The sequence below is a fragment of the Pinus tabuliformis genome, chromosome Q (genome assembly GCF_031772625.1).
Source record: "Pinus tabuliformis cultivar Carrire ecotype Pingquan chromosome Q, CPIR1, whole genome shotgun sequence".
Taxonomy (NCBI): domain Eukaryota; kingdom Viridiplantae; phylum Streptophyta; class Pinopsida; order Pinales; family Pinaceae; genus Pinus; species Pinus tabuliformis.
In genome coordinates, this window is record NC_142296.1 from 450,653,099 (window position 1) to 450,672,782 (window position 19,684).

Genomic DNA, 19,684 nt, shown 5'->3' on the forward strand with positions numbered 1-19,684 from the left:
AAGAAGCACTTATCAGCTAACAGTTATAAAAAAAAAACATAAAGGAAATATGGATAGCAATGAACATCAGAACAGCGCAATATATATACAAGCAATGATTATAAAAACAGTAAATGAAAGCAAGTAAGAAACTATACAAAGCTTTGGTGTACAGGGGCCCTCTGCAACCTCAGCCAGTCAATTACTTACTCACAAATCGAATTCAGGAATGCTGTCTTCTCATATATTAAAGTGCAGTAATAAGACAAAGTAAAGCATAGTATAGTGGGCTGATAACAACAGTCAAAATTACATCTCAAAAGCTAACTATCCAGCGTATATCAACGCGTTATTTATAAGTGAAAATGCTGCAACTAATTCCTAGATTTTATGCTGCCAAGAGACACGTAAATCTCCATGGCCTGAGATCTAGCATTATGGTCATCATGACAGTTGAATCCATGGAGTGGTGGTTGCTCGATTCAGTTCACGGGCTGATCTACAGGTGTGCCAGTACCTCCGGAAACTAAGGATCGTGCCACGCAAACCTTCACGTGGGCAAAACAGAGCTGTGCCACCGCAAAACTCCTTGTTTGGCCCTTCCTTTGACCGTCGTTGACCATGACCGTTTATGAGTGATTTGGCTAAACTGAGGGGACACACTCCATGTACACGTCACTTGCAGCTTGCCCATGTGGCTGGTTTCTCCATTGGACACCTGTAACATAGCCTTTAACAAAATGGCTGCAGAAACTTGAGCTGGCTGCGGAAAGTGACAAGTTTCCGCAGCTGTTTCAACAAAAATCTAAATCAAACAACAGTCATAAACATAGTTAGGAAACCATTTCATAAGCTCTTTTTAGACTAATATGCAATGATTTGACAACTTGGTGGATGAAGTAAATGGAAAAAGAAGACTCAAAGGGTATATAGGGAAGTGCAGGTTTGGGACTCAACATACCCCAACTGTGAAGGTGTTGCATGTCCTCATGCAACCAAAATTTAGTCATTCCCCTCTAATCCATATGTTCTGAAGCTTCTGCTAGGACATTTAGCCCTCTTTTCTTCTTCGTTGGTGCTACCACCATTCTTGGTTTCCTTATTAGACATCTGAATTTGAGATTGATCAATGCTCTACTCAACTTTTTGCACTTTTTCTTTAGTTTCTTGTTTTTCTTTTGCCATAGTCCCAAATGAAGCATAGTGTTATCATGAATAATTTTATCTACTTTGCTCTGCTCTTTGAGTGCTTCATTTTCTTGCTTGATATGCCTGTTTAGGACCTCTAATTCAAATACCTCCTGCTTTAAGGACTGAACTTGTGCATCTAGTGGCAGAGTGGTACTTGGACCTGCAGCTGATTTTTCTAATGATTCCAAGTAGTCATATACCTCCTGTTGATTGGGATCTACTTCAGGTGTCTTTCTTGGACTGAGTTCAAAATTTGGTGGAAGAGGAGGATTGCTCTCTAGCTTTGGCCGAGAAGGGCTTTCATCATGTGGAGGACTAGTTTCAATGCTTGGCTGAGGACGAGGTGGACTACGGCCAGCTGGAGTTTTCTTAGGTGTCTCTCCACCCAAGTCGATGAAGTGGGGCCGTTTTATTTGTGTTTTACTCCCCTTTCCTCTTAGCCTAGTGCTTCTCCTTAAGTATGGTGGACTAGTACTCGTTTCTTGTATACTCTGCTTCCCTTTTTCCCTTTTCTTTGCTATCGCAGCTTGAAGATGTACTAATCTTTCTGAAAGTGGTTGATAATCTTCCTCTATGGATGGCTCAGGTGATTGGTAGACTTCTTGGATGGTCCTTTTGCCTTTCTCTTTCCTCTGTTTCTTGTCTTTAGTTCTGTTTTCTTCTTCTTTTTGACCAACTTCTTGAGTTTCTGTAGTAGGGGAGTCTTGGACTATGGTGCTCTTTTCTCTTCTCCTACTTTTTCTTGGTGTCTTTGGTGTACTACTTTCAGAGGCCTCAGATGGCTCTTGGAAGTAGTTTCTTATCAAGAATTGTTCCCAGGTATCTTTGTTTTTCTTTAGTTGGTCCTTAATGAGAATTTTTTTAAGTCCATGATGATATAGATGAGGTTCTATATTGCCTGTGTGTTTTTGGACTGTAATACTCATCTTCTTCAAACTCAACAGTAAAAAATAAGGAAAATTAAGAGTCTGATTTTCTAAGAAATTCATCAACAGTCTAGCATGGTACATGTACATTGAACCAAAGCATCCTTCACAAGTGACAAATTTTTGGATAACTAACAGCAGACTGGCCCATTTTTCCTTCAATGCATGACCAAGAATTCCTTTAGTAAACACAGTGGTGTCCATATCTGGGTTTCTTAGCATAATTATCCATGCCTGTTCATCCACGCTTTTGTTTTTGAACCATCGCTCACCTTCCTAGGGTAAGCCTGTGGCAGCTGCTACTGTTGTTTCGGTCACCGTGAGCTTCAAATCTCCAATCTCCACCATTTGACCATCGAAAGACCGTGAAAAAGCCTTGGTTACCTCTTTGTTATAGCCTTTAAACTTTTGGATGAAGCGTAACCATTTGGCTTTCTTCAGCAAATCTTTTGCTTGAGGGTAACCTTCTAGATATTTCGGTCCTTCTGGCTCTGCCCTTAGTAGTTTTCCCATTCCTCTCTCTTTTTTGAATTTCAACTGAGGATGCAATTGTGTATGAGGATTTAGCAGAGGGAAGGTAGCTCAGTTGCAAGGTTTATGGTAAAATGCAGTGGCTGCAATCAGTAGCAGGTAACGGGAATGCTTCAGATTACAGGCGGAACAGAGGATAATCAGTCGCAAATAAGTTCACAAATTGAAATGCATGTATATGAAACAGAAGATCTTTAATGAAATGGTAAGTGAACGGAGTGGAGTTGAGATCTTTTTTTTTTTTTGAATTAACGGCTGCGTACGGGAGATCACACGTTTTGATGGATGGCTGCGGAAAATGCGGTGGAGAGGAGCCGTAAAGGGATTGGTCACATCTCATGAGCGCAGGTGGCAAATGAAAGTGCAGTCAACTTGAGTTTAAACCCGAAAATAAATCATGAGACCATTAAGAAATGAATGCATGGTGTGTGGAGTAATATCGTGGAATAGGAATGGGTAATGGAGCTAGCATATCGAATCATTGCACATAGTAGAACTTTTTATGGTTTTATAACTATGCATAATCATGACTTTAATTGTTATTCGATAAAAAAATTTGCTCATACCTTTGGAAACTTTGTCATTTCTTGCTCATAGCTTTTAACCAACTGTTCTTTCTTGATGTCTTGGAGATGCTTCATATCTTCATGGCATTTGCTCAATTACACCTGCATTTTCATGATTATTCAACTAATATTTTGATTGTGAATTTGAAAAACGGAGTGGTGATAGCTGCGGAAATCGTTTTTGGCTGCGGAAATTGTTTTTGGCTGCGGAAACTGGGACAACACCCACTTGGCTGAACAAAGATAGTTAGAAAAGAACTAACTGAGTGAAAAATAGTCCTGAAAGGAACTTTTATTGATGAAATTACAATGAAATGAGTGGAATGGAGTGAAAGTGAAGCGGAGTGAAGTGAAGCGAAAATGTGAATGAGATGGAGATGGAGTGAAATGGCAAATGAGGTGGAGTGAAGATGGAAAAAGAAGGAGAGGAGAGATTTTTTTTGGAAAATATAGAGTGTCAAGTGTCCCTAATTTTCACTATATATTTTCTGTATAAGACTGCCAATCTATGATTGGTTTTCAGGCTTATACAATTTTTATTTTTATTTTTTATTTTTTATTTGTTTTTAACTGAAAGAAACAAAGGCTAGGCTGGTGGGGAAGAAGGATTCTTCTCCACCAGCCTTATTGCAGAATTGTCCTGGAACATCTTGAAAAATTCCTCTTTTGAGAGTGGATTATGATAAATTTTCAATCGGTGGCCATTCACAATAAGAGGAGTCTGAAATTCATCAATGGTCTTGATTCTTACCGCTCCATTGTTAAAGACTTTGTCAATTTCATATGGCCCAAGCCAATGGGTCTGAAATTTACCTTTGAAGTCTTTGAACTTGGAATCAAACAGTAGCGCCCAATCTCCCTCTTGAAACTTTTTCTCTTTGATGTATCTGTCATGCCACTTAGCTCTTTGATGTTGAACTAGATCAGTCCTTAAAATTGCTTCTTGTCTAATCTCATCTAGCTCATTCAGCTGCTCCATTCTGTGCTTTTGGGCTTCTGATAGATTCATCCCCAACTGGACTGCCATCTTGAAAGTCTTGACTTGAAACTCAATGGGGAGCAGGACTTCTTTCCCATAAACAAGTTCATAGGGAGAATGTCTTGTTGTATTCCTCCATGTAGTTCTGTAGGCTCATAAGGCTTCAGGAAGCCTTTCTGCCCAATCTCTTCTATGTAGATGAACAGATTTGGTGATGATGCTCTCAAGAACTTTGTTTGTAGACTCCACTTGGCCATTTGCTTGTGGATGGTAAGGAGTAGATTTTCTGTGCTTGATTTTGTATTCTTCCATCAGCTTCTCCATCAAGTTGGATGTAAATTGACTTCCCTGATCTGTCACAATTTCTCTTGGGACACCAAAACGAGTAAAAATATCCTCAAAAAGAAATTGAACAACTGAATTTTCAGTGGCAGAAGGTAATGCTTTGGCTTCTACCCATTTAGTGACATAATCAGTGCATACCAATATATACTTTTTCTGTTTAAATGGTGGATTAATGGGTCCAATGAAATCTAAAGCCCATTTTTCAAAGGGTTCGATGAGTACCTGTGGTTGTAATGGCATTTCATTTGAAAGAGTCGGTCTCCAAACTCTTTGGCAACTGTCACACCTTCTGACATATTGTTTTGCATCTTTGAAAAGGGAAGGCCAATAATATCCTAAAGAAAAGATTTTATAGGCCGTCCTTCTGTCAGCAAAGTGTCCACTGCATGGTTCATCATTAAATGCCTTGAGGATGTCAGGCATTTCATCTTCCCGAACACATCTTCTGATCACACAATCTAGCCCTGTTTTAAACAATTTATTAGAAATCCATGAATAATTCGAACTCTCCTGAATAATTCTTCTTTTTTCACTAGGAAATAAATGTGGAGGTAGCTTTCCTGTAACCAAATAGTTAGCAATGTCTACATACCAAGGAGTCTTAGTAGTTACTGCAAATAAATACTCATCTGGAAACTTATCCTCTACAGGAGAATCTTCATTAGCATTTTGGATTCTAGACAAGAAATCAGCTACTGTATTTTGTTTCCCTGGTCTATCCAACACAATAATATTGAATTCTTGTAAAAGTAAGAGCCATCTTGTAACTCTGCCATTAGTAATAGGTTTGTTCATTAGATATCTAATTGCAGAATGATCAGTATGGAAAAAAGTTTCATAGCCTGTTATATAATGTCTAAACTTATTGATTGCATGAACAACAGCTAAGAACTCTTTTTCAGTCACAGTATAGTTTAACTTGGTGGGAGTCAAATTTTTACTGGTGTAGTAAATGGCATAAGGAACTAAATCCTTTTGACCCAACACAGCTCCTAGAGCTGTATCTGAAGCATCTGTGGAAATATGGAAAGGAAGTTTCCAATTTGGCCCTCTCAAAATGGGTGCTTCAGATATTCTTGTTTTCAAAGTTTGAAATGCAGATTGACAATCAGGATCCCATTTGAATTCATAGTATTTTGTAAGTAATTTGAAGAGTGGAGATGTTATTTTGGTGAAGTTTTCAATAAATCTTCTATAGTATCCAGTAAATCCAAGAAAGCTTCTAACATCTTTTTGACAATTTGGAATAGGCAACTTGGAGATGACTTCAACTTTTGATCTATCAACTTTAATCCCATCCCCTGAAATATGATGTCCTAAAACAATCCCTTCAGTAAACATCATAAAGCATTTTTGATGACTCAATGATAGGTTTGTTTCTTTACACCTTATAAGGACTTTTTCCAAATTCTCTAATGCCTCTTCAAACGAATTACCATAAACTCTAAAATCATCCATATAAACCTCTACACAATCACGGATTAGATCAGAAAAGATTCCTAGTACTGCCCTTTGAAATGTTGCGGGTGCATTACATAATCCAAAAGGAAGTACTCGGTAAGCAAAAGTTCCCCATGGATAGGTAAATGTGGTCTTATCCTGATCTTCAGGTGCTACCTGAATCTGATTATAGCCACTGAAACCATCCAAAAAAGAAAAATACTTTTTGCCTGCTAAAGTATCTAATACCTGATCGATAAAGGGTAAAGGAAAGTGATCCTTCAAAGTTGCTTTGTTCAATTCCCTGTAATAAATGCATACCCTCCATTTACCATTCTTTTTAGGTACTATAACCAAAGGAGAAACCCATCGACTATCTGAAATTGGATAAATGAAGTTTACATTGAGTAGTTTTTGGAGCTCTTCTTTCACTATCTCCCTAAGGTTTGGATTCATCCTTATCTGAGGTTGTCTGATTGGTCTACTGTTTTCCTCGATGTAGATGTGATGAATGCAAGTCTTAGGGTCAATACCTTTCATATCAGTATACTCCCATGCAAATGCAGTAGAATGTTTTTGCAAGATTTTGGTTAGCTCTCATGTTGTGATCTTTCCAAGTTTTTGTTGATATTCAATGTTTTACCTGGAAAGATCTCAATGGCGGAACTACCAAACTCTTCCATAGAGAAAAGAGAAATTTGTCTAGATGATAGATACTCAATGTCAGAATCTAACTGAAATTGTGTGTGGTCATATTCTGAAGATGTTTCAAAGTTTTCTAATGTGTTCAGAATTTGACTATCTTCACTGACTTCAGAAATGGTAAAGATAGGTTGTATAGTATCCTCATCATCAACCCACTCATTATCTCCTATTTCTGTAATTGCTTTTGCTGGAGGATACAGATTGAATTTTTTTGTCGAATTACCATCAGAAATATACATATCCCCAGACCTACAACTGATAAAAGCATGAGCTGTGGCTAGCCAAGGTCTTCCTAAGATGAGAGGGTGTCCTCCTAAATTACTCTTGGGAGTTAAAATCATGAAATCTACTGGATATTCCCAAGAGTCTAAGGAGACCGAAATGTCTTCTAATACACCATTTGGTTTGATAATTGATCGATCTGCAAGTTGCAGTAAAGTAGGTGTAAAAAAAAGATTAGGAAGTTTCAGCTGTTCCATAGTCTGTCTACTCATAATGTTGATAGCAACCCCTAAATCAATCAAAGTATTTGGAATTTCTACCCCATTGATATGTGTTTTGACAATTGGACTACCGGGATCTACATACTTCTGCATAGTAATTTTTCCCATCATGATATCTGCAATTTTTCCTACCAAGTGGATTCTTCTTGTATCTCTTGGTTTCCTTCCTGGTCTTTTAAGACTCAACTCCTTTATTGTTTTTGCTAGAATAGGAATCTCTCTAATGGCTTGTAACAAGGAAATCTTGATACAGACATTCTTCAATTCATCTAGAAAATCATAGTCAGGCAACAAGATTTGTTTTTCCACCCCTTTGTCGATTTGTAATCTTTTAGGAAAAGGAGGTGTGGATGAAGATGTAGGTTGCTCAACTATAGGAGTTGTGGGGGTTAACTCTTTTTCTTTTTCTTTTTGAGTGCTTGGGTTTTGAAGAGATGCTTCAGAACCTTTATTGGATTCAAGAGAATCTTCCTCAGAAATGCTTTGCTTTTGGGCATCTATAGAAGGTTTATCTAAAACTATACCAGATCTGAGTTGTACATCATTGAGAGGAACAATCATATAGGTAGGAAATTGTTGACCTTCTACCATGTAAGCATTTTGAGAGTTTTTATTGTTGGGATTTGGCAATGGCTGGGAAGGAAGTTGATTTCGCTTCTGTTGGAATGGAAGCAAGAGTTGAGAATTTGGATTCTGTTGAGAAGGTTGTTGTTGTTGTGGAAATGGCAATGATAGTTGTGGATTTTGATTTGGAAGTTGTGGAGCTTGTTGGTTTTGAAAAGATGGAGGATATTGATAAAATTGAGCAAATCTCCCATAAGGATTTTGCATGCCTTGTACCTATGATTGAAAAGGATTTTGAGGTTGGGACCAAGGTTATTGCCAAGGATTCCAATTTGGTGGGGTTTGAAAGTTCATAGAGTTGTTAAACCCTTGGTTTTGTTGCCCCTGCCAAGGTCTCCTTGCAACAAAACAGAGAGACTCAATTGTATTTGGATCTTCTTGAAAGATAGCTTTGAGCCCAGGAATTGAAGGACAATCCTTGGTCTCATGATTCTCTGAACAAATCACACATGTTTCTACAACTTTTGCATCCAAAGGGCATTCCCTTAGGGCATGTTTCTTTCTACATTTTAGGCAAAAGATGGCCAAAGCTTCAACTTCTGCTTTCTGCTTATTGTGTATCTTAAGGGTGTCTAGTTGCTCACTAAGACTCCCTAAGATATCAGTTTTGAATTCATCAAGCATATTTCCAATCTCAGCCCTACTTATTGATCCAATTGCAGATTTGTTTTCTCTGGTGAGAGAATGATCTCTAGGCCCTTTTCCAGTTTTAGATTTTCCCCTTGAGAGATGGACACAAAGCTCTGCTATATCATGAAGTGGAAGTTGAGATATATCTCCTTTTCCCATCATGTTCAAAATATCTATCCATTCATCTCTAATGGCTTTTAATAGAAGGGATTTCAAGGTTTCCTCATCTAAGTTACTCATTTTTTCTCTTTTCAGGTTGTATTGGAATCTTTCAAGTAAATCCTCCAAGTTTTCATCTTCTCTTTGCACCATTTTGAATACTTCATCCTTGTGATTGGTGGGCATACAATAGTCCAGGTATCTATCCAAAAATGTTTGTTTCATATCATTCCATGTCCTAATGGATTGGGTGAGTAATCCCATGAACCATTTCAAAGCAGCTCCTTTCAATGTTGAAGGAAACAGTTTGAGTTTTTGAGAGTCTTCCAGATAATCATAAGTTCGACACACGACCTCAAACTCAAATAGAAATGTTTCAGGATCCTCATTTCTTAACCCATGAAAGTTTGGGAGGACAGATGGTGAAATATTTTTCATTTTTGCTCGAGAATCCTCATCGACTATAGGAAATCCGAATGAGTTATCTCCATCCCTATTTCCCCCATTGTTACCTCTACCTCCTCCATTGTTTCCTCCTCCCCCTCCTCTACCTCTACCTCTACCAAATCCGTTAACTACCTCCTCTGTCATGATAGCTTCCTCAGAGACTTCAGAGTCTTCTGGTTCCTCTACTAATGGCGAACGAGGAGGAATTTCTCCCTCTTCTTCCTCAGGTGATTCTACTTCTTCAATTACAATGTGTCTCCATGTAGAAGGAAAGAAATGATCTTTTCCTAATTCAGATTCGATGGATGGTGTGGGAGAGTCTCCTAATTCAACTACTGCCTCTTGAATTCCAGGAATCCTAAGGCTAGGAGTGTGAGTTGGAGATGATGGAGGTATCTCTTGTCTATTCCTTGAAGTAGTTGGAGTTGTGAAAATCGAACTCTTGGCTCTAGCTAAAAACCTTCCCCTTGAATCTCTTGCTCTATGCATGTCATTTTTTTATTTTTCTTCAAGTCGAGCTAATAATTCTCTTTCTGATCTTCCAGGTCACTCTAGGTGCAAGAAGAGAGCATACTCAAGAAATTATTAAACCAATAACTTTCTCTTTTCTGATCCTCCAGGTCACACTAAGTGCAAGAGGAGAGCATACTCTGAGAAGTTATCAATTTTCCTTCCTTGAAATTTTTTTTTATTTTTTTTTTTTAAGAAATTGGCTACCTAGTTTCACTTCCCTGGCAACGATGCCAAAATGTTTGGTGAATTTAGTATGTCCTAAATTTCTATTTAAAATGTCAATCCGGGATTCATAAACTGATGAAGTGAAGTGCACTATATGTGCAAGATAACCGTTTTCTTAGTCTTTTGTCGTTTTTGAGTTTTTTTTTGGGTTTATCTTCTGTGGATTCCCTAGTGTGAGATGGCGAAATTGAAAGTTAAGTATGGATGGTAATGGTGATTTCTACAATGATTTTCCAAACTTAAAAGTTCTCAAAAAGAAGGTTTCAAACTGACTGTAATGAAATCAATTCTCAAAAGGAAGTAAATGTACCAAAACAGTGAACTAGTGACAATGGCCCAGTATCCTTACTGCTGTATGAAAAAGAAAATAAAAACTGAACTTAAAGCAACTCAAAGACTGAAAGCAAAGCAAACTAAATCACACTACTTCAACCCACATTCTGACCCTTCACCTTTCGACTCGCTCCGGCTAGAGGAAGTAATCATAAACAAGCTGAAACAATGTAAACTTTGAAACGGGAACTATAAACTCAAAACGGGAACTCTGGCCAAAAAACCCCAAAAAAACATCAAAAACAGTGCTAAAAACGAAAAGTGTGTATACTGGAACGATGTTTTTTTTTTAGGTGTCAATTTTGAACGTGTTTTAAAAATGGCAGTGACTACGAAATTTACTACGAAATTTTCGTGCAAAATATAGCTTCAAAATGAAAATGTTGATACTGGAATAATGAATTTTTTTTTTAGGGTCAATTTTCAAACTTTTTAAAAAATGCTAATAAAACCAATTTTTTATGTCTCAAACAAAGTTAAATTTTAAGGAAAAAACACATTAATGTTTCTGGTAGAATATCATTTTTCTTTCCTAAGTATAAATTTAACATGTTTTCAACCACAACATGCTAGATACAAAAGAAATTGAAATTTTTTCAACTATAAAACTAAAAAAACATGACATTATGAACAAATTATATCACTGAATGAATTCAAAAGTCTTTATTTGTATACTGAATAAAACATACATTATATCTCTAATTTGATATTGCATTGTAGATATTTAAACAATAAAATTTATCATACTTAAGACATAATCCAACAACATAAAAATGCTTCATAACTTCTCATTTAACAAAATATGGAAAACATTAATTTTATTTGAAGATACGATGCATACATCAGTTATATAAACTGTCTTAAACAATTATTCAAACTCAATCACCCAATAACCGTGGGTAGGTCGTCGTCGTGCCCCCTTCCCCCAACCCATTACCGATCTTTCCCATTCACCCATGCCCTCTTCCCCCTTCTGCCCTACCCATGCGCCAACCCTTGCTACCCCCAACTCACCCACCCATGCACCATTTCCCCAACTCTTCCTTCCCTACCCCACAACTCTCCTCCCCATAAGCCCACCCCCTAACTCCCATTCCCTTCCAATCTCAACTCCTCCCCCCTTCCTTAACGCCGGCCCCATGGGCCTCGCGCCCTACCCCCCTCCACCCTACCCTTACCCCTATCCCTTACCTTCCCCCACCCCCCACCCTTACCTTACCCCCTACCTTCCCCCACCCCCCACCCTTACCTTACCCCACCCCCCCCCCCCCCCTTACCTTACCCCCCACCCCCCGCCACCCCCCCACCCTTACCTTACGCCCCACCCCCCGCCACCCCCCTACCCTTACCCTACCCCCCCCCCCCCCCCCTGCCAGTGTCATTTTCAAAAAATAAACATTCTACTAAAAGAATTCCATGTTATCGACGAATTTCTAGAGTCTAAATTTTATTTGCATAAAGAAACTTCTCAAAACCACATACCAGATAGACAAACCTTTATTCGATTCCACTATCCTTTTCTTGGTTTGAGAATAGAATTCATTTTTTTGTTTATAAATAGAAAGAAACAATTAAAAATCAATTTACCATAGAAAGAATTAAGTCTTGAACTATATGCATTCTTTCAAAATCAAATCTCATGCCTTCTTTCAACAACTCCCCTATTGGCGAATTTCCATACTTTCTTTACTGCAAGTTTCATAAGCCATAATAAATCATAGATTTAATATAAAATATTGTTTTGTTCTATTAATTATAAACCCAAAGAAGTAAAACAACAAAGATAGTTACGAATTCCACAATTAGTTCTAGACATTACAACATATACTCACAACCCATATTTAACCCAATGTCAATCAATTATTGTATCTTAGCACCTATTTGAAGACATTCAAAGATGGTTGTTGTAAACAAATTTAAAATATATAAAAATCAAATCTTTAGTTGTTATAAGGAAATATTAAGAATTACTCACTAACTTTGATATCTTTCTTTTTCTTCCTTATTTATTTGTTGAATGAATTCCATTTTGGATTCTTTTCTACAAGAAAATACTTGAAAATTAATATTTAATGCTAAATTATTTGCTTATATGTACCTAATAGAAAAATTCAATGATTACATACATTTGAAACCACATTTGTTGTTGAGATGGATCCACATAGAATACTTCAGATTATAATGAAAATATGAAGAGATGACAATATGTGCACATTGTTCACAACCAATCAAAGTGTTTCTAAAATTAATTATTACTTGGCACATTAGTTGAGATTTTGTATGGTAATTTGGAGGGAGTTATATTTATATAAAAAGAAACATATGCACCTATTGAAGCACAAATACTTTATTAAGCATGTCAATGTTATTTTTTCATCTTCAATTTTAATTTATTGGAAGTATTTAAAAATTACATCATATTATATTGAAAAACTGGGTCATTGTGATAAGGTTAGAATGGTGAATGCCTCCTAACTAAAACTGCATTATGGTATTCTTTGATACACATGCACTAAGTTATTAGTATATCTTATTTGTGGACTATTGAATATAATCTATTAGGTAATACATAATTTGGTCCTTTACTTAAACTAGGTTACACTAATAAGTTACTTATTCTCAATTTTAAGAATTAAATATAAAAATAAATAAGAGTAATAATCATTTTGAGTAATCCCTTTATTTAACATTCTGAAAACCCTATTGTGAAAAAAACCACGCTCACTCAATCAATCCATCCATTTGAAATGAACAAGGAAACCTGGACACAAATTGAAGCTTATAAGCCTTTATTTATTTGAAGTTCCACGTCACGGAATTTTAGATAATGAGACAATGGAACCGAAGACATTCGGCAAACGGCCCTGAGCATATGAGGTATTTACATTGGGAACAAGACATATGACGTGAAAGCAAACATTAAAAACCTCTCATATTTACATTGGGAACAAGACATATGACGTGAAAGCAAACATTAAAAACGATTACATATGACGTGATAGGCACTATACATATCACATAGATAGAAGGTGGTTTAATGGAAAGGTATTACATAAACGATTGGTTGATAATTTAGAGAGGCGTAATCAGATCTGAACCTATGATTTATCCCATTAACAACAAACTTTAAATGAATAGCTTGAGCTATCCCTTAAAACTCTAAATCAAAAAACAGGTATAATACTTATTAAATACACTAGAACAACTTGAGATTAGAATCTAGATTAGATACAATCATACAAGTAATTTTGATATATCGACAAGCTTGGATTTTATTAGATATAGCAGTTACCTCTTAAAGCACGAATAACCGTGTCCTGTCCCGATTCCACTCCAAGAAGCCCTGCTACCAACTGTATATTCATAGAATATACAACAAAACAAATACAACACTATACGAGCTCTGGTGCAACCTGCAGCGCCACCCCCGGGCCGCCCCGCCCCACTCGACTGGCGGCGGGTCGATTCCCGGAATCGACCCGCTGCCGGTCGGGCGGGGCGGGGTGGCCCGGGGTGCCGTTGCGCGCCTGCAGCGCCACCCCCGGGCCGCCCCACCCCGCCCGACTGGCGGCGGGGCGGGACGGCCCGGGGATGCCGCTGCGCGCCCGCAGCGCCACACACCTGCATGGGTGCCTGTATTTTTTCTCAATCAATTCATCTTCCCACTGCCACCTTAGTGTTCTTCCAAGAAGATGCGGGTGGGTTGATCAAGGAGTTCAAGGAGCCTGTAAAGGTAGGAGAAATATTGAGGGAGAGGCCCGGCTTCTTCCTTTGCGATGCCGATTCGATGCGCTACGATGAGTATGTTGCCCCCCTTTCTGCCGATCAGGAACTACAAGTGGAGCATCTCTATTTTCTGCTTCCGCTAAACAAACTGCGCCATCCTCTACTGGCATCGGATATGGCTGCATTGGCCGTGGAAACCAACGCTGCCATGGAGAGGAACCGCCGCTGCCGCAACAAATTGGGACAGCGTCGCTGCAAAATGTTGCCGAGTCTGCTGGAACAAGAAGTCACTGGTGTCAATAATCACAAAATAATAACTTCTTCTTCTTCGTCTGGGAGAGGAGAAACGAAGGGTGAGGGATGCGATTAAGAACTGTTGGAGTGCCAGAAAAATGTGGAGGTTGGTTTGAATGTGCGATCTGTCTACTATAAATTGCAGCGCGTAGCGTCATCGGCGCGGAAAAGTGTGAATGGAATCTCGCTTAGAAGGAACCTTTCAACCATTTACGAGGAGTCCTTTCACATGAAATCTGATAATGCAAAATAATTTCATCAAATCATTGCGGCTGATAGTTGGCGGCTTCTGAATTTTTTTTCTGTCAACTAAATATTGGGTGGGAATGGGCACGGGGCGCATGAATTTGGTTCGTATTCTATTGTCTTAGCAGGTTCTCTATTAACCATGCAATGTATTTGGAGTAATATTCGGTTGAGACCGCGACGTAATTGAGCTTACGCGGGCTGCAAGTCGTGGAGGAGACTGGTATGACCAACTTAGCGAAATCAACGTTCTTTATATTTTGTTTACGCGTCCACTTAACTTTAACTCTTTTGAGTAGTTTTAAATGTTGAATTTTAAAAAAAATAAAAAGATAAGAAAGTCACGTTGTTATCATTTCCATAACAACATTAAATCCAGGATACCGCAGTCAAACTTCACAATAAATCCTGATAAATCAGTGCGCCGTCCCAACCACCCAGGACAACAAGAGGTAAAATATATTTTAGTTTTGAACAAGAGGTAAAATATATTTTAATTTTGTTGTGACCTGGTATTTTTGATCAATATTAAACATTGTTATTATTATTAATTGTTATTAATATTAATTATTTTTTTAGAATAATTTGCGTATTGCAGTAATGAAATTGAGTTAAAAACATTTGTTTTGTCTATTTTGTCACAGAGGAAATATGGATTGACATGAGTGTGATAGATTTATAAAATAAGTGATGAGGTTTAAGGTTTAAGTGGAAATGGGGAGGTATAGATATGTTGAATTGTTAACTGTAATTTCCGCTAAAATCTGCAATCTCTGTAAAAATCGATATATTGTGTCTCATCAATGGTTAACTTAATATGCAACAGTAAAGGGTTTTATGACTTGTCAACTGCATCTAACTCCAATAAGCACTAAAAAATGATACCCATTTTACAAATGCCTCCAATATAAATTCAATATGCATGTTATAATGATGCGGCTCCATTTACTCAAGGGACTTCAACATTAAATCAATTACTAAATTTTGATTTGAATCACTATAAAGAATCGCTTTCAAAACGAAGACGATGACAGAATGGGAGAAAGATGCATACTCTAAAAGATTTCGATGCCCAAAATAAAAATACATGGAAAGCCAATTTTCTTAACGGTTTTGTGATCCTTGCCGTTTTGTGAAGTTCACTGTACACGAGTGCAAACTCTGCTTTAATAAAAATAGGCGTCGTCTACCCAACTTTCAAAATTGCTTGAACATGTTAAAAGTGGTTGGAATTGGGTAAAAATAAAAAAAATCTTATAGGAATGAATCAAGATTTTAATAAGATTTTAATAGGGAAAATGAATTCTGTCCCATCAAAAATTTCTAGGCCACTTAATATCGTGAAGTTTGACTGCGGTATCCTGGATTTAATGTTGTTATGGAAATGATAACAACGTGACTTTCTTATCTTTTTATTTTTTTTAAAATTCAACATTTAAAACTACTCAAAAGAGTTAAAGTTAAGTGGACGCGTAAACAAAATATAAAGAACGTTGATTTCGCTAAGTTGGTCATACCAGTCTCCTCCATGACTTGCAGCCTGCGTAAGCTCAATTACGTTGCGGTCTCAACCGGATATCACTCCAAATACATTGCATGGTTAATAGAGAACCTGCTAAGACAATATAATACGAACCAAATTCATGCGCCATGCCCATTCCCACCCGATATTTAGTTAACAGAAAAAAATTCAGAAGCCGCCAACTATCAGCCGCAATGATTTGATGAAATTATTTTGCATTATCAGATTTCATGTGAAAGGACTCCTCGTCAATGGTTGAAAGTTTCCTTCTAAGCGAGATGCCATTCACTTTTTTCCGCACCAATGATGCTATGCGCTGCAATTTATAGTAGACAGATCGCGCATCCAAACCAACCTCCACATTTTTCTGGCACTCCAACGGTTCTGAATCGCATCCCTCACCCTTCGTTTCTCCTCTCCCAGACGAAGAAGAAGAAGTTATTATTTTGTGATTATTGACACCAGTGACTTCTTGTTCCAGCAGACTCGGCAACATTTTGCAGCGACGCTGTCCCAATTTGTTGTGGCAGCGGTGGTTCCTCTCCATGGCAGCGTTGGTTTCCACGGCCAATGCAGCCATATCCGATGCCAGCATAAGATGGCGCAGTTTGTTTAGCGGAAGTAGAAAATAGAGATGCTCCACTTGTAGTTCCTGATCGGCAGAAAGGGGGGCAACATACTCATCGTAGCGCATCGAATCGGCATCGTAGAGGAAGAAGTCAGGCCTCTCCCTCAATATTTCTCCTACCTTTACAGGCTCCTTGAACTCCTTGATCAACCCACCCGCGTCTTCTTGGAAGACCACTAAGGTGGCAGTGGGAAGATGAATTGATTGAGAAGAAATACAGGCACCCGTGTAGGTGTGTGGCACCCCCGGGCTGCCCCGCCCTGCCCGACTGGCGGCGGGTCGATTCCCGGAATCGACCCGCCGCCGGTCGGGCGGGGCGGCCCGGGGGTGGCGCTGCAGGTTGCACCAGAGCTCGTATAGTGTTGTATTTGTTTTGTTGTATATTCTATGAATATACAGTTGGTAGCAGGGCTTCTTGGAGTGGAATCGGGACAGGACGCGGTTATTCGTGCTTTAAGAGGTAACTGCTATATCTAATAAAATCCAAGCTTGTCGATATATCAAAATTACTTGTATGATTGTATCTAATCTAGATTCTAATCTCAAGTTGTTCTAGTGTATTTAATAAGTATTATACCTGTTTTGTGATTTAGAGTTTTAAGGGATAGCTCAAGCTATTAATTTAAAGTTTGTTGTTAATGGGATAAATCATAGGTTCAGATCTGATTACGCCTCTCTAAATTATCAACCAATCGTTTATGTAATACCTTTCCATTAAACCACCTTCTATCTATGTGATATGTATAGTGCCTATCACGTCATATGTAATCGTTTTTAATGTTTGCTTTCACGTCATATGTCTTGTTCCCAATGTAAATATGAGAGGTTTTTAATGTTTGCTTTCACGTCATATGTCTTGTTCCCAATGTAAATACCTCATATGCTCAGGGCCATTTGCCGAATGTCTTCCGTTCCATTGTCTCATTATCTAAAATTCCGTGACGTGGAACTTCAAATAAATAAAGGCTTATAAGCTTCAATTTGTGTCCATGTTTCCTTGTTCATTTCAAATGGATGGATTGATTGAGTGAGCGTGGTTTTTTTCACAATAGGGTTTTCAGAATGTTAAATAAAGGGATTACTCAAAAGGATTACTACTCTTATTTATTTTTTGCACAATAGGGTTATTCAAAATTATTATTACTCTTATTTATTTTTATATTTACTTCTTAAAATTGAGAATAAGTAACTTATTAGTGTAACCTAGTTTAAGTAAAGGACCAAATTATGTACTACCTAATAGATTATATTCAATAGTCCACAAATGAGATATACTAATAACTTAGTCCATGTGTATCAAAGAATACCATAATGCAGTTTTAGTTAGGAGGCATTCACCATTCTAACCTTATCACAATGACCCAGTTTTTCAATATAATATGATGTAATTTTTAAATACTTCCAATAAATTAAAATTGAAGATGAAAAAATAACATTGACATGCTTAATAAAGTATTTGTGCTTCAATAGGTGCATATGTTTCTTTTTATATAAATATAACTCCCTCCAAATTACCATACAAAATCTCAACTAATGTGCCAAGTAATAATTAATTTTAAAAACACTTTGATTGGTTGTGAACAATGTGCACATATTGTCATCTCTTCATATTTTCATTATAATCTGAAGTATTCTATGTGGATCCATCTCAACAACAAATGTGGTTTTCAAATGTATGTAATCATTGAATTTTTCTATTAGGTACATGGAAGCAAATAATTTAGCATTAAATATTAATTTTCAGGTATTTTCTTGTAGAAAAGAATCCAAAATGGAATTCATTCAACAAATAAATAAGGAAGAAAAAGAAAGATATCAAAGTTAGTGAGTAATTCTTAATATTTCCTTATAACAACTAAAGATTTGATTTTTATATATTTTAAATTTGTTTACAACAACCATCTTTGAATGTCTTCAAATAGGTGCTCAGATACAATAATTGATTGACATTGGGTTAAATATGGGTTGTGAGTATATGTTGTAATGTCTAGAACTAATTGTGGAATTTGTAACTATCTTTGTTGTTTTACTTCTTTGGGTTTATAATTAATAGAACAAAACAATATTTTATATTAAATCTATGATTTATTATGGCTTATGAAACTTGCACTAAAGAAAGTACGGAAATTCGCCAATAGGGGAGTTGTCGAAAGAAGGCATGAGATTTGATTTTGAAAGAATGCATATAGTTCAAGACTTAATTCTTTCTATGGTAAATTGATTTTTAATTGTTTGTTTCTATTTATAAACAAAAAAATGAATTCTATTCTCAAACCAAGAAAAGGATAGTGGAATCGAATAAAGGTTTGTCTATTTGGTATGTGGTTTTGAGAAGTTTCTTTATGCAAATAAAATTTAGACTCTAGAAATTCGTCGATAACATGGATGGGGGGGTGTAGGGGGTAAGGTGGGGAGGGGGGGTAGGGGGTAAGGTGGTGGGGGGGGGTATAGGGGGTAGGGGGTAAGGTGGTAAGGGGTAGGGGATGGGGGGTAAGGGGTAAGGTGGGGAGGGGGGGTAGGGGGTAAGGTGGTAAGGGGTAGGGGATGGGGGGTAGGGTTGGGTTAGGGGGTGGGCAGGGGTGAGGGGTAGGGGGTTGGGGGGGGCAAGGGTTGGGGGGGGGGCAAGGGTAATGGGCGGGTAGGGTGTAAGGGGGGGGGATGGGGGGGATAAGGGGGGGCGGGGGAGGGCGTAGGGGTGGGTGGGGGCGGGGAAGGGTACAATTGGGTGGGGGGGTGCGCGCAGTGGCGAGGGGTGGCCGCGGGGAGGGGTTGGGGGGTGTAGGGGGTTTTGGGGGGGGGGGGGGGGGGGGGGGAGGGGGGATGGGGCGCGGGAGTGTGGGTGGATGGTAGGGGGTGGGGTGAGGGAAGGGGAGGGGGGACGGGGAAGGGGGGAAGCTTAGGAAGCTTCGTTCAAACAGAAAATTCAGCTGAAAACAAACATCTAGCGTGGCATGAAAAGGATGGACCACGAAGAAATACAGAGTTGGTGAGCGAAACAAAGAGAAAACACAGATTTGATGGATGGAGGGAGTACAATAACTTGGTAATCATATCGAGGGATTTGTCATCATCATCATTTTCGGAGATTGGATCAGGCGTGTTACTTTAATTATTAATGTGTAGTGAATCCAGATAAGAGATCTATCGTGAGAGGAATAAGTTAATGGGGCCG

General features: G+C 38.2%; 1 protein-coding gene across 1 annotated transcript; it reads right to left on the reverse strand.

The window, feature by feature from the left end:
- Positions 1-16,092: 16,092 nt before the first annotated feature.
- Positions 16,093-16,578, reverse strand: LOC149220144 (uncharacterized). The gene has a single exon (XM_089387007.1). The coding sequence runs from the start codon at positions 16,576-16,578 to the stop codon at positions 16,093-16,095; it is 486 nt and encodes a 161-aa protein (XP_089243133.1).
- Between the last annotated feature and the right edge of the window lie 3,106 nt (positions 16,579-19,684).

Coding starts and splice junctions, on each gene's coding strand:
- LOC149220144 (XM_089387007.1), bottom strand. CDS start 16,578: ATGCGCTACGATGAGTATGTTGCCCCCCTTTCTGCCGATCAGGAACTA.